The sequence below is a fragment of the Dasypus novemcinctus genome, chromosome 5 (assembly GCF_030445035.2).
Source record: "Dasypus novemcinctus isolate mDasNov1 chromosome 5, mDasNov1.1.hap2, whole genome shotgun sequence".
NCBI classification, from domain to species: Eukaryota; Metazoa; Chordata; class Mammalia; order Cingulata; family Dasypodidae; genus Dasypus; species Dasypus novemcinctus.
In genome coordinates this window covers 70,881,832-70,898,185 of record NC_080677.1, presented here as the reverse complement: position 1 = coordinate 70,898,185, position 16,354 = coordinate 70,881,832, and the positions used below count along the sequence as shown (strand labels likewise).

The 16,354-nt window shown below is 34.2% G+C and overlaps 1 protein-coding gene across 1 annotated transcript in view; it reads right to left on the bottom strand.

Annotated features, from left to right (window-relative positions):
• The window catches only part of PCLO (piccolo presynaptic cytomatrix protein), a 376,758-nt gene that overhangs the window by 348,496 nt on the left and 11,908 nt on the right, over positions 1–16,354 (bottom strand). Inside the window, exon 3 of the mRNA XM_071215189.1 lies at positions 1,812–3,218. Within this exon, the coding sequence (XP_071071290.1) occupies positions 1,812–3,218 (1,407 nt within the window). The remainder of the gene's footprint in view (positions 1–1,811; positions 3,219–16,354) is intronic.

Below are 16,354 nucleotides of genomic sequence, written 5' to 3'. Positions count from 1 at the left end.
TATATTTTCAACCTATTCAAACTAGTAAAACTTCACAGGTGTCCATGGTAATTCTCTGCTTCATGCAACCAATCTTTCCAAATTTCTACCTCCAAAATATAATTTAGCAATACAAAGAAAACAAAGATTTCCCTGAAAGGCTTATTATCTTTCTACCTAAAGGCTCTCATTTCACACTGTCTAACATTGATAGAATTCTAATAATTACCTATGGTCCAAATATATACATATATTAATATATATTTATATTTCTTATAGTCCTCTCTCAATTGCATACACTTTTTTTAATGTACTCAAACACACTTTAAATGCAGAAAGTATAGTTTGCTTTTAGAGGGGCAGTTTGTTTTGTAACTATTTAGATTAAATTCATTGTGTTGACACCATAAGGCTCCTCAATAAAGGGTATAATTTTGAAAATCTATAATATAAATACAAATGTACTAGAAAAAACAAAATTGCCCTTTGCATGAGTACACATCAAATACAGCTCTTCTAAAAATACAAAATAAATTTAATGTTTGTTTTTGGTTTTTTCTGCTTTTAACTTGAATCTAAAACTCCAAAACATGGCAAGTAATAATTACAGTTCTTACCACTCATGAAATGCTGAGAGAAACCAGCTTTCTTCCACCTTTAAAATGGATTTTAGTTAACAATATTCATCATAGCTAAAAGAGAATAAAAATCTGCCCAAATCTGTAGAGATAATATTTTCATCTGGCATTAAATATTATGTCAAAGCAACCAAATGGCTTTCTAAAGTAAAAAGTCAAAATTGTCTATGGTTTATTATTGAGAACATAGATTTAACTAAAAACACATACCCACCCCCCCCAAAAAAAAAAACCTAAAATTTCTTTTATATAGATGCTAACAGCTATTTGATTTTTCTATCCCAAAGAATTGCAAAATCAAGAATGGATTGAAACAATGCTTAAGTACTTTTGATTTGTTTAAAAACAATGAAACACTATTTTATATTCATTCTCCAAATTTTTATTAAAACATTGTTGTTACTTATCAAAGTGAGTAGCAATCATTTAAACCCCAGTCTTGCAAGATCCAAATATTCTAATGCTTATAGACTCATTCTTGTATAACTGTATTAGGTAGAAATTTGCCATCTGCTTTTTTTTGTCATTTACATTGTGGAGAAAGTGGTCCTGTCATCTATAAGAAAAAATAAATTCCCTGACATTAATCACTAAAATCTACATATCATTTTATATCTTTCCACAGTTCCTAATAAAGTTCTTAATTATATTCGTGCTAGATAATATCTCAAACTAATTATAAAAAGCCTAGACATATCAGATTTGAGTCACTATTTTCCACTAAGAAGCATTAACTTACATAAAGTTCTTAACAATTGTTTATAAACTAAGAGTTTTCATGTTGTTTATGGATCTGCAACATTTAAAATAATGAATTCAAAAGACTAGCACAAGTAGAACTAATGGGAACAACAAATGACAACTCTTAATTTGGCATTTATATATGAAAAATAAATATGAAAAATAAGCATCTCTTCAAAGCCATAGGTCTTTAATTCATAAAAGATTGGGAAAATTGTTATTTTAGGTTTTCAACTCATTTTATCTTATTTCTGGTATATTAACCCAGATAAGTAGAAATTACATGAACTCATAATAAAAGAGCAAACATTTAATAACTGAAACTTCTAAGATATTACAATTGATTTGTTTAATTCATCAGAAACATATTTTTGTCCAGAAATTTGGGCACAAAAATATTTCAGAATAAACATCAATATATGTACATCCATAAGTAATATATGTGCAGCTTACCTCAGTCAAATGTGGTGTAGGGTTAAATCCACAGAGATTACACACCCGATTCTTGCACTGAGTGCAAATACTGAAGTTAGGAGGATCCTTGGAATTTATATTGAGTTCAGTTTTGCAGAGAGGACAGACTGCTTCTGGTTTAGGGGTTTTCTCCGGTTTAGGGGGGAAGGCAGCCTTTTGAGGCTCAGCCCCTGAAGGTTTGCTATCCTTAATAGGTTGAGGCTTCTTATCTGCTTCTGTTCTTTTTACTGCTGGAACTTGTTCAACTTTGGGCTCTAATTTTTCAGCTAATGGAGTTTTGGTCTCCTTTTTCGCAGTTATAACTTTCACAGGTGTTAATGGTGCCTGACCTGTGGATCTGGGTGGCCCCTGAGAAGTAGGTGGTTGTGAAGTAGGAGGAGCTTGCTTTGTTGGGGGTCCCTGCCCACTTTGAGAATGAGGTCCAGGCTGGCTTGCTGTGGAAATTAAATTTGATGCCTGACTGAAGATTGATGCTCCAAATCCAAAGAGTTTCCCAGTCACAGTTTCTTGAGGAGTTGTAGGTTGTGATTTAGGGGCATCGGTAATGCTTCCCAGATTCAGACTGAAACGTCTCGACTGCTCCTGAGGCTTTGGGGGCTGTTGGGGCATGGGAGCAGTTTGGCCAGTGGCAGGTCGTGTGCCAGAGGGGGCTGGTGACCCTTTTGGCATTGACTTGGCATCTGGTTTAGGACTCATTTTGATTTGTGCTTTCTTCTGTTCTTCCCTCTTTTGAATTGGATCATCTTGTTTTTGACCTTTAATCTCTGGACTAGACACAGGATGTGAAATAATTTTCGAATCTGATGCAGGTCTAGGTATGGCTTTAGAATCGAATGGAGTGACTTTTTCACCTGTTGGTGGAAAACTTTGTGAAGGTTTGGCAGAGTCTATTTTTACAGGAGGAGCTATTTTCTCCTGAGCCTGTGACAGCACTTTGGAGCTTGGAATGTCTGGTTTGGTTGCTGATGACAATGAAGACATAATGTCTGTGGCAGGCTTTACCACCTTGGACTGCTTTGGTTTATCATCAGCGACAGTGGCCATGGCCTGCTCAAGTGTGACAGAAGGCTCTTCAGGAGGGGCTGGCTGGGCCAAGGACTCTGCCACAGTAGGCTGCTTGGTCATGGCTGGAGAAGGACCATGAAGGGTTGGTTGTTTCACTAGAGGTGAGGGTTTTTTCAACTCAGGAGGCTTTGCGATATCCTGTTTGGGTGAAATATCCTTCTTTGGGGAAGTCTGCTGTGACTGCAGGGATGATTTGCTCACTGTTGATGTAGGGATAACAGGGGAAGTCTTCAGTTTGGGCTGGGGTGATGATGGAATTGGAGCCAGATCACCTCCTAGAGCTCTTTGCATCTGACAGTTTAAACAGAGCCATTCTTTTATCTAGAAATAATATAAAACAATGTTCACTGAGATAACACTGTAAAAACAGATAAACATTTCAAAAAATGTATAGTACCATTTGAAAACTTCATTCAAAGCATAAAATACACACCAAATTACTTTAATCAATTTATATTGAAATAAAAAATTTAATTACATTACAATACAATTAATGAACATCAGAGAGCAAAGCACTCTATATTTTGAAGAAAATAAAAAGTAAAAATCAGGAGTGGCATTTTTCTTCCAAAGTTAATTTTGTTATTCCTACCTTTGATTTACTCAAAGTTAGATTACTCTCAGAAACAGAAACCCAATATAAGAAAACTGGTTATAGTAGATTCTTTAAATCAGTTATGTTAGCTCTTTTCTTCATTGGTGGCTTATAAACAGTTTTTAGTTTCACAGCCCAGGTTAGGCTTATCAAAGTATCAGAACATCTCTAATTTCTAAAGTTAGCAGAGCATTACTTCCCCTCTGAGGTGACAGATTCCAATGCGTGAAAGCAAAAGCAAAACAAAACAAAACAAAAAATGTTAACCATGCTGGATTAGAAAGAGAACATTCTTCTAAGAATAATTATCACAAAGATCATGATCTAACAGCTCAAACATTGCTTCTTTATAAATTTTTTGGACAAACTTCAAAGAGAAATAAAAGTAAGCAACTGATTTACTAGACTTGTGATATATATATATATATATGCATATATAATATGCATAGATAAATGCATGTCCTCTTTCCATATCTCATTCATTGTGAAAAGATGTTGAATTTGCTTTCATATTTCAGATGATAATTTAAAGGCACCTATGTTTAACATTTATCTTTTTTATTTCAAAATAACAGATGCTTATTATAAAAAAACTTTAAATATTACCAAAATAAAGAAATTACCGCATTAAATTCCACCCTCATTCTATCTTCCCAACCCAAAGTAATCAATGTTAATAGCTTGGCACCAAAGTTCTTTGTGCCAAAAAACAGAACACTGCACAGTAAAAAAATATATACAAGGAGCGTAGGTACCTGGAAAATTTTCCATGGTACACAATTGTGATGTGTTAGACTGGCAAACCAAAACATATTCTTGACCTTCAAATAATTTCCTTTTGAAAGGAAATTTAGCTTATCATTCCTAAATGTTTTAACTTCTTTGTCATATGACACTTTGTCATGTAGCAATTTAACATAGTTTATTCTGCAATCTCACAGAAAGCAAACTTTGTTTGGAGAAGGTTAAAAGAGATTTTCAGTTATCCAGAATGTATTTCTGTTTAATAACCTGAATTAAAAAGTAAAATTGTAATATTTATTAAATATTGGTTGTTAAGTACTTGGATGGTCATTATGTGTTTATTTATATCAGTGTTGGGTACATTTTTATTCATTATATTTTTATGTTTACCTTTCTCTGTGTTTGAAGACTTTCAAATAATAAAGGTTTTATAATGTAATAGTTTGGTATTATTTATGAATTCCAAAAATAGATACTGGATTACATTTGTAAATTGGTCTGTTCCTCTGGATACATTAGATTGTATTAGATTCAGAGGTTTCACTCTTACTTGATTAAATTATGATTAAGGCTTTGATTGAATCACATCAGTAGGATGTTGAGTTCCTGCCTCCTTGGTGGTTGGGAACCCACAGAGAACATGACAAGGCAGATGAGTTAGTTGGGGTTTTGAGCCGGAGCCCTGGGAAGTAGTAAACACACAGGAGAATAACAAAGAGGAATAGAAACAGCCCCGTAGACATAGTAGAAGCCCTGGAAAGAGAAATGAGCCTAACAGCCTACAGTTGTAGCTGAGCCCAGAGAGAAACAAGCCCCAGGGACAGACGAGCTTTATATCAGCCAAAGGCTGAGACTGGAAGGAGCTGGGACCACGGAGCCTTAAGAAGAAGGAGAAGGAAAGCTGGACCCTCGCAGACATCACACGTCATCTTGCTCCAACACGCAACCAATGACTTTGCGTGAGAAAGTCCTCTTATGGTACCTTGAGTTGGACTCTTTAGGGTCTTGTGACTGTAAGGTTCTACCCAAAAAAATACCCTTTATAAAAACCAACAGATTTCTGGTATTTTGCATCAGCACCCCTTTGGCTGCTTTATACATAAACTTATAAATATTTGAAGTCCTAACATAATCAATCAATTGCTACTTCTTGATGGAAGGTGATTCCTCCATATATATGCCTTTGTTCACTCACCTATCTCCCTATTATCTTTGCCAATTCTACAGTACTGCTACTTACTTTTTCTCATTTGTTTTCTTCCACATTCTTACAAAATTCTATCTCATAATCATGCAACCAGGCATGATAAAAGAAGAAAACTACAATTAAATACTTAATACTTTGTACGTACTGTCATTTACTTTTTCTATAACATATCTATTACATGAGATCTGAATCCACACTAACCATTTTAAATTACAAACTCCTAAAGTTAATGACTGCCTTTCATTTTCACTAATGGGCTCTCATTCTTTTGAACAAGTGTCATAGCCATTATAGATACAAAATTTATTGACTCACTGATTCCTTAATTGATATATTTATTGAGCACATTCTATGGAGTACGTATGACTGAAAAGAGAATCAGAATCCCTTCCCTCATGAGGCCCAAATGGAAGAATCAGATAAGAAACAAATAAATTAATATATAATATAAATTCAGGTTACTATAGATATATAATACATAAACAGATACTATAAGAAATATCTGATAACATTATGATGATTCCTTCTTTCCCTTTTTCCTGAAACTTCCTTTTTTTTTGCCCCTGAAATATTTCTCTGGATGCGTCTGGTATTATCAGTAAAATTTTAAGTGTCTTTGCAATGGGAACATTAGAGCTTCATGCACAGCACAGGCTAGCCAGTAAACTCATCTCCAAATCTGGGCTACTGCAAAATTAAGAACATCACCACAACATATCTAATGTATACTGCACATTAAGACTGGAAACCACATTCTAATTTCTCCTTATTCCAAAATCAAATGGTTCTTTTGATTTGCAAATGCATATGACTATGTTTCCATCTAAGCATAGAAAAGAGAGGTAGAAAAAGGATGAGGAAAACAGGAGAGAATACTGCTTTCCTCTTAATGTGTCCTTTTCTTGAATAGACTCTACCACCCCATCGTTTGTCCTTGTAATGATCACATATTCTTCACTGTCATAAACAACACATAAAATATAAGTGATTATCTACTGTTCCTCTTCGCTGCCAGAATATATACTGAAATCATTGTCTATAGCCATTAAAAAATGAAAAGCTATTTATCCTCTTAGGGTTTTTAGAAAGAGGCTCTTCTTTATTTCAATTCTACTGGCCAAATCTGTTGAAGATAGACATGTTTATTATCTCAGCACTTAACAGTATAGTACTGAAAATAGCAGCATTTCCAATACCCTGTTCTACCCCCCTCCCCTAAAAAAGAAAGAAACCTACAATGATAATATGATAATGTCCAAGACCCACCCCAGCAGCAATATCATGAACTACCTTCTATTGGCCAAGTCTAACAATGCACTTAGGGAAAATAACAAATAATAACAGAACCACTGCTCCAAGTCATGTGAGCTAGAAATTTTGTTGTAATATTTTTACCATATTCTCAATTATTCTCCAAGTGTTATCTGTGTTGCTGCTAAAGTTAACTCCTCATTAGCTCATGCACTGTCCCTCATTTGGCCCCTCATTATCTTTCAAACACTTTACACTCCCCTCGAAAGTAATCTTAAAACAAACAGAAGGGGTTGCTGTCTAACCACTTCTTAACCCTTGATGCTTCTCTACCTTTGAAATAAAGTTAGATTGGGCAAGAAATTCAAAACATGTAAATGTGTTAGACTTCTATCCTAGCACTTAACATAATTCTACTGTTTTCAGTTCTTTTCTCACTAAAGACTGTAAACAACAAATGGTAAAGACTTCCTGTTAGTAGTCTTTCTATTGTCTCCAGGGTCTAACTGACCCTTTTAAGCACCATAGATGTTCACAAATATATCTTTAGCTGATTTGAACTAAATAAATTAAAAATATTTAACTTTGCTCTTCAATCTACAGTCTGTGAGTATTCTGCCAATTTCCAGTTTACCCAGCCAGTGTGACAGGCTTTATTTTCTGGTTGTATGCCATTCTCCCTTGTATTCCATTTTGATTCAAACTGGAAAGACTCCTCTATAATTATCATAATTGCTAACCATAAATATTTTTATTGTTTGTACCTGAAGACAATTACTGTGCCTTGTCCCACTTTCAAAATTAAACACCTATCTCTACCTTTGAGCAGAGATGAACCTGAATTCACTACCTTTGTTGTCTCATACACTAGATTCATTGCTGCCAGTTTCATGTTGCCTGGTCTATAATAGAGTTGGTCTCCTAGTTTTTCTTCAGTTCCATGTAGATTTTAGTCCTCATTGTTTCCTCCCATACCACAAAAATCAGACAATATCCAAGGCCAAGTCTGATTTAGAAAAGATCACAACGATCACAGAAACAACTTCCCAGCTCACCTATGACATGTAGCAGCAGTCCCTCCCTAACATCATACTAAAATCACACATAGTTATTTGATAGATGGTGAGAGGTAGGAAATACAAGCCACAATGCCAGAACAGACTACAACTGTATCAATGTATTCTGGATGGACTCCCTCCCTCAATATCCAAGCAATAAATGGAAGAATGTAGTTTTATTAGACAAATATTTTAAGCCTTTTTTATTCCACAATCTAGGTTTTAGGTGACAAATAAGGAAAAACATTGTTCATTTTCCCCACTTATCGTCTTACTCACTGCAGGTGCATGAATGGAATTCAAGGTCTAGAGACACTGAACCAAGATTCCTCACCCAGTGTGTGCTACTCTTCCCTTTAACTAAACCCTATCCATTTTTCATGATCCACATTGAATTCTCCTGTTTAGCATTTAATATCATTGTAGCAGTTTGATGTAACTGATGAATTCCAAAAAAAAATATTGGATTATGTTTGTAATCTGATCTGTACCTGGGCATGATTGAGTTATGATTAGGGCATGGAGTCCCCGCCCAGTCCCCACCCCTTGGTGGATGGGGATTTACAGATAAAAGGCATGGCAAAGGACAGAGTTGGAGCTTTTGATGTGAGGATTTCTGATGTTTAGAGTTTGATGCTGAAGACCCAGGAAGTCAGCACCCAGAGGAAAGAGAAGCCAGCACCAGGAAGGAAGGAACCTTGAACCCAGAGAAAAGTAAACCCCAGGAACTCAGGAACCCAGGAAGCCTGAACCCTCACAGACATTGTCAGCCATCTTGCTCCAAATAGTCTTTGGCGAGGGAAGTAACTTACGCTTTATGGCCTGGTATCTGTAAGCTCCTACCCCAAATAAATACCCTATATAATGCCCAGCAGATTTCTGGTATTTTGTATCAGCATCCCTTTGGCTGACTAATATAATCATTAATAAAGCTCTGCCCTTTTCAACTACTACAACTATTGTTTGAACCACAGCACTTAGACTCAAATATAGATTGCTTTAAAGTATTTGCCAGCTCCCTTCTGCTCACATATACTTTTACAGGGAGGTATAATCTTACCTCTATATTGGCAACTGTTGGAGATTGGCTCATCCACCACAAAAGACAATACCTGATCCTGTGGGTGTGAACTCATTTGTAAACAGGAACTTTTAAAGGTATTAGTTAAGATGTGCCTAAACAAATAAGGATGGGCCTTAATCACATGTGGTTAAAGTTCTTATTGGGCACAGAAGAAGCCACAGGAGAAGCTGGAAGTCAAAGGAACTCAGAAAAGAAATGAGAAGACACCACCATGTACACTGCCATGTGATGGGAAAACCAAGGAACCCCAAAGACAGCTGGCCAGTCCAAAGATAACGATCCAGTGAAGACCCTAGTTTCTAGCCTCTGAAACCATGTGCCAATAAATTACTGTTGTTAAAGCAAACCGCTGTATGGTATTTGTGTTAGCAGCTGGGAATCTAATACAGATGCCAGGTAAATTTTAGATATTATTTAATTATGAATTCTTCTAAAGTTCTTCCTTCTTTTTCATCAAATCATTCTCAAACATTTATTGGAACTCATATTCTTTGGAATTCCATAGAAAGATATAATATAACCAGGCAAAAGACTAGAGATAAATGGTCTAAAGAATCAATATTAAAAGAGAAAATCAAGCTAAGGTTTGATAGCGGATTGTTTCCTTCTATTCAAGGATTACCCAAACGACATGACCTCCTCCTTAAAGGCAGTTACTCCCTGACAGCAGTTTGGCTGCAAATGGCTCACTGTAGTCAACATCTTTGTCTATGCAGATTAATACATAATTTGTTTTTGTTAAAAACTAGATAATAGCATTCCTCAGAACTGTGATGACAGTTTAGCTACTTGGTAAGACAATTTTATTTGAAACAATCCATCCAGAAGTTGGATGAATACTTCTCAAACTGTGTGGATAACAATTTCTGCCTCATAATTCAGCAACTATAAACAAGCTTTGTGAAACATAAACTATTCCTGCACATTTTTCTTCATATAGCATAATAATGCTCACCAAATGCTACCAATACATTAATAAGTCCTAATAAAATGGGATCAAATGATAAAAGCATATTTCAACACTTGTCACTGTGGTTCAAAACAAGCACACTGATATTCTTACCAAAGCATAATTTACAAAATAATTATAGTACCTGGGCATTAATGACTATCTGCACTCTACTACAATTACACAAAGAAAGGAGGGTCTCAAATCAATAAACTGAGTTTCCATAAATTATATACTAACACTTAAAAACTGTTTCATATGGTGAATTCAAACTTATACACCAATTGATTAACACATACCTTGAGCTATCACACATTTTTGTGGCCTATGATCTAATAGCTCCAATTAGACAGTATGTATGCAATTATTTGAAAATCTTATTACATTGATCTATTTCATTTAAAAATGAAGAATATGAAAAAAATTATATTAAAAGAATAAAAGGTCTCAAACAATATAAAAAGACAAATATGAAATCATTATGTATGCTAAAAAAAGCATATCTGTAAATTCTATCAGATGCCCATTGGAATTAAGCCAGTAACTTGTGTGTTGACATGGAAAGGAAAGAAACACATTTTTTTTTTTTAAATATGAAAGACTTAAAATACATTAAAGTTTGTGTAGAAAGACAAAGTTTTATAAAGGATCTTCAGTCTTTTTTTAGCTGTCTCTTAATGGAAGCCCCTTATAACTTGTAAATTATTCAAATTTTATGGAGTTGCATTTTATGTACTTATCAAGAATGTATTTAAGGAATGTTTGAATTTTAAATGATGATTAATAAGCTTTACATTACTTTCATTTTTTTCACAGATCCTATTCATATTTTCCAGTGCCATTTACTTCCTTCTAACCATTTTTCAGATTCTTCCCTCTGTCAGTTAGTTAATAAACATTCTACATTTTCTCTATAAATGTAATTGCAGAATTTCTAATCACATGTGCACATATGAAGCCTGATACTTTATTTCTTTTAAGTGTTTAAATAAAGAGAAATCTGTTCTAACAGTTGTTCTAAACTTTCAACTGAAAATTCTGGTTTTGTAATTAATAAAAAATAAATAAATATTTTGAATAGAGGGGAAAAAAATACAGAAAGGTGGTTTGATGTTTTATATTAAGGTGAGACCAGGTCTCATCCTTACATATTTTCTTTTCTTTAAAACACGATTCAATCTTGTTTGTGAAGTTACTATCTCTCCTTCTAGACTCTGAGTTCTACTGACCATGAGCAGTCAAAATTGGCACCTTCATTATCTCTATTCTCAAAATCCAGTGGACTGCCTGGCACAGAGGACCGCACAGCTTTCTTAGAGAACAAAAACAAACTCATCAATATAAGACACTGGTTTAAGCAGTACTGTGCAGGAAGATATAAAAACCACAGCTCTTGGACCTCGGTTTTTTAATACTAAATTCCAAAATAAATTTCCGCCTAGAAAGTTCATTGCCTTTTACCTTTAAGGATATGAAAAAATTCACACACACACACATACACATATACATACATACCCCCATAAAGATTTAGGAAATGGTATACTTGATTCAAATAATCTGGTTAGCAATAACATGGTCTCCTGTAAAAATATACTATATTTTAAGTCAGCAGACCTGGCTTCTTCTACAGGATCTACTGCTAACTAATTCTGTGACCTTTCAAATATCAGTTAAATTCTTTAAGTTTTCTAATCTACAAATGGAGTGAGTAATGATGGTACTAATTCCCTACCTGCCTATTAGAATTTTTTTTGTAAGGATCAACTGTAATGAATGTTTATCTATTAGTTTCAATTTCAGAGCACTGCCACTTAAATTGCCTAATGTGATTTTTACTTTATAAATGCTATAAGATATATTATAAAGTATCTCATGTTACATACCAAGTCACACAACAGTAATCAGCTGAGCTAGGATTTGTACCCACATTCTCCAATTATCAATCTCATATTCTTTCTACTTTTCCAAGCAGCAATCTAATGACTTGTAAAAACACACGGTGAATGTCAAAATGTTTAGAATATGAATTGAGGTTCTCTTTACTCATCTTTAAAATGTGGACACAACTTCATTAAAAGAGCATTACATGAGAAAATACATATAAAGTGTCTAGCGTATAGTCTGAAATGCACTGTATTCAAACTGTGATCTCTCCTTCCTATGACAAAGACCAATCTCTCTTCTTAGTAAAGAAAGAGAAAGGCAAGAAAGGTTGTTTGCAGTGAAGTTGCTCCTTCCTTATCAAAGGTAACTAGAACAACTTTGAAGTGAACTCAGTGTAAAAACAGCAAGATTGTGCATGTAGGAGGGTCAGAGCCTAGATCTTTTGATGCCTTATTGGTACATATGCTATCAGTATTATTTTAAGGAAAGTGATTATAAATTTAGAATAGATTATTTACATTACTACCTTCAATATACTATCTTTAAAATATTTGTAAATAAAAGCTCATTTCGTCTAAGATAATTAATAGTTGCAATAGGAAAGTGTTAGGAATGTGTTTTCTCAGGGTGGTGAACAATAAGCAAGTTAACCCATCACTATATTGAGTTTACTGATATAATAAGTTGTTACTTATTATATCACAGCAGAACAGCTGTTCTTACCAAGTAACATAGATCATCATACCAACTATAATAATATGTAACAGATGTCCTACTAGATTTATAAAGCTGGCTATGCAGAAAGACACCTAAAACATCTAACCATTTAAAAGCTGAAAGTAACAAAGGCTCTAGTTCTAAAATTTAATTCCTAGGAAGAGCACCAGGACTTTTTTTTTTCATCCAGAGAACAACCAATTTTTGAGGACAATGTCACTGTAAACCAGACTTTCTTGAAAATGAGATCTAAACAAACATGGTGTTTTTAAACATATGTAAACAATATAGATTTTTAAATGATCAGTTGAATCCTTCTATTTCTTTAACTTTGTTCTGAAGGTATTTGAAATAAAGATAAAATTATTTTTGTTATATTTAGAGTACACCTTTTTAAAATAGGATTATCAGAGCACTGTAAAACCCAATATCCTTTGTTTTCCAAAAACCTTATGCTTAGAATCCACAGACTTGATTTCTATTAGCTGGCTTCATATAAAAATAGTGCCAGTTAAAGGACACAGGACTATGAAAAAGCAAAGAATGTAGAAAGAAACTGATGAAACTTTGGATTATAGGCATAAGGTATTTCAAATTATCATTATTTAGAACTGAAAATTCTTGACATATCACCAAGTGCAATGCCAAGCCTGAAGATGTAAAATTTAAGCATCTAAATCCTTTATCCATCCTTTCAGGCCATATACTTTTTAAACCAGTAATTTGATAACTTTTAAAAAACATTATAATATCAATATTATATTATATAATTATATATAGTGTTAATTTTAACAAGGTTAAAAAATAGTACAAAATGCATGACATCAAAAAGTTAAAGCCTCCCCCTTTCTCTATCAATCATGCTTATTCTCCAGAAGTAACTGAAGTTAACTTCATTTTTTTGTGGTGGCTATGATAATATCAAATAATAAATTTTGATTTTAATTTTTGATTTATCAACTTAAATGTTTATATTTTCATATTACTATGAAAGATAAATATTTTCCAAGGCAACCTTATATCCTTTGTAAGGACTATATTAAGCTATGTCTATGAAATCATATTTGATGTATTAAATATATTTTTTAATGCATATTAAAATATATAAATTTTTAATTTTGGTTTGTGTGCCATCCAATATCGCCTCATATTCCAACATTGCTATAAAATCACATTTTTTAGAACAATAATTTCCATCTTCTGATTTCTTCTGTCTTTACTTCTGGGATATAATCAACTCTTCTATCTCATTCTTTTCAGTTTTTCATTTAAGAGAGGAACTCCTTCAGAGATTTCTATAAATGTATACATAAACAGATATACTTACATTCATATATGGTGGAAAGATTAGAGATGGATGGATAGATGGATGGATAGATAGATAGATAGATAGATAGATAGACAGGCTGTGACTTTTAAGAGTTCTTTCACGTATGAAAAAATCCTTATGCTGCACTCACACTCTCTTGATATCTTGCCTAGATAACTGAATTCATCTTATTACCACCTTTGGAAATATGAAGAAATTGTTCCATATATGCTATCTTTGGAATGACAATGAATGCGATGTCTGCCTGATCTCTCATCTTCTGGCAAATGGCACTGTTTTTCTCTGTACCTATTGGGTTTTCACTCAATATTTTAAAGTGTGATACTTGACCAGACTCTATGTATCAACCATTTTTATAAAGTTTTCTTGGTGATTGGTGGGCTTGTACAATGTGAAGACTTCTTTCTTTTGCTCAGAGAAATGTTCTTCTAGAATTTCCCTCCATAAACTCTACTGTCTTTCTAGAATTCCTATTAGAGCTCTTACATATAACCTCTATGATCTTAATATATCTCTTAGAAGTCTGTAACTCCAGGAATCCCAAGGAAGCACTAGTATTTTGGAAAACCATATCTTCCACCACCCCCAAGTTATTCACAACTTCACAAGCAGGAGTTCAGAAGGATAGTCCCATGATGAGGATTAAAATGTCCATTCCCCTGCCTCTACATCACCACACACAAGAGTGGAGAGGAAAGCTGAGAGTTCAGCGCATTCCTGGGTGCACTCCCACCCTTGTCTTTTTCCCACTCCCATCCTTACACTTCATTTGCTGTTATGACCACTCTAGACAATTAAGCATTTAGCTACTACTAAAAAGTCAGGAACCCCAATTTACCCATCAACTCCCAGACTCTAATTCCCAAATGGGCGAGAAGGCACCCTACCACCTGATCCTCGCACATCTTTTTTATAAATTATATCTCCCACTTCATTTTCTTCCATAACACTTATTACCATCTATCACGCTATCTAATTATTTGTGTGTTAACATTACTAGAATACAAGCTCCATGAGAGAAGGATTTTTGTTTATTTTGTCCACTCTTACATCCTCAGAATCTTAGAACAGTTCCTGAAACAAACTAGGTGCTCAGTAGGTATCCACTGAACAATTATTTTTTTCTTTGATCTTTTAGTTCTATAATCTGGACAAATTCTGGGCCTCTATCTTCCAGACCATTAACTGCATTGATTTTTACTCTCACATGCCCATTTTTACCTACTGAAATTTGTGTGTGGTAATTACTGACAAAGAATCCTCTTAATTCTTTCTCAGGAAAATAATAAGAATGTTTATAAGCTTTTACTGTTTCCTGAATTAACATTTTTCTATGAGTTTTTTTTTAATTAGTTCATCTATATCCTTCATATTAATGCTATTCCTAGAATATCTAGTTATCTTCTTCGATCAACTCATTTATAGTAAATGTCTCCATTATTTAAATAGGCAATCGGCAGAGGTTTTCTGTATTTGTAGAGAGCTCTGCTTCCTTTTAGTCATCTCTTTGAAAAAGAGGAAACAGGATGGCAGAGAAGGATCAATGTCCACCTAAGGAAAGCTTTACTCTGAGGGTAACAGATGCAGTGCATTTAATTCCTGGTTTGAATAGCGTTTTCTTTTCTTTGTTCTTTGTTTCCTCTTTGGCATTACTCTGTTATGGGAGTGGAACATTACTTCCAACTATACTCCTATTCCCATGGTACCAGTTTTCTCATTAGGGCCCGTCTTAGGCAATTCACCACTATATTTGGAGAACAATCTTTGACCTGGGGCAAAAAACACCATCCCTGCACCACTGTTTTCCCAGTGGAGATTAAGAAAGAATCCAGTTATCTTACTTGTTCCTATTGCAGTTCTTTAATTTATTCCTTGATCACTACCCACAATGCACTACTGCTTTCTATATTTTCAAATTCCAAGCTTAGGGTCTCTCTGAGACCCCCAGAAAGCTACTTCACACTGGTTTCCTTTATTCTTTTATGTTAACTCTTTCCTAATTTCTATCTTATAGGAACTCTTCAAAATGTCAACCTAAGCTAATGGTGCTCATTCACATTTTCTGAAACAAATTCTATCTTTTAAAACATGGGGGGAGTGGATGCAGCTCAAGTGGTTGGTTGAGTGCCTGTTTCCCATGAACGATGTCCTGGGTTCATCCCTGGTGCCTCTTTGAAAAAAAAAAAAAAGGACGTTTAGAGGGAGGGGAGGAATATATGTGTGCTCAGCCCTTCTTTTTACGGGGAACTGTGTAGCAGTCTTTGTTTAGAGTTTACAATAACAAAACACACTTGCACTCAAAAGAGCAAGCTAATAATAAATGAATATCCCCTTTTTCAATAAATTCTTTCAGTTACTCTATCATCAGTAATGTCTTACTTACTTCCTTTCTCCATAGAATCTAACTTCCTGAAATTTGACATAGTTCTTCCCTTTGCCCACCAGCTCTTTTAAACAGCTTTCCCTCTCTTGTTTCTCTTAATAGAAATAGATGAAGTACAGCCATCCACCTATAAGAGGCAGCAAGTTAAGCCATTTTAACTAGTTGAAAAATTTTGGTCATTTTTTTATTGTTGTTTAAAACTGTTTTTATTTTTAATATGGGGATTGGGCTTACATGCAAGTCTAGTCTTTTTAA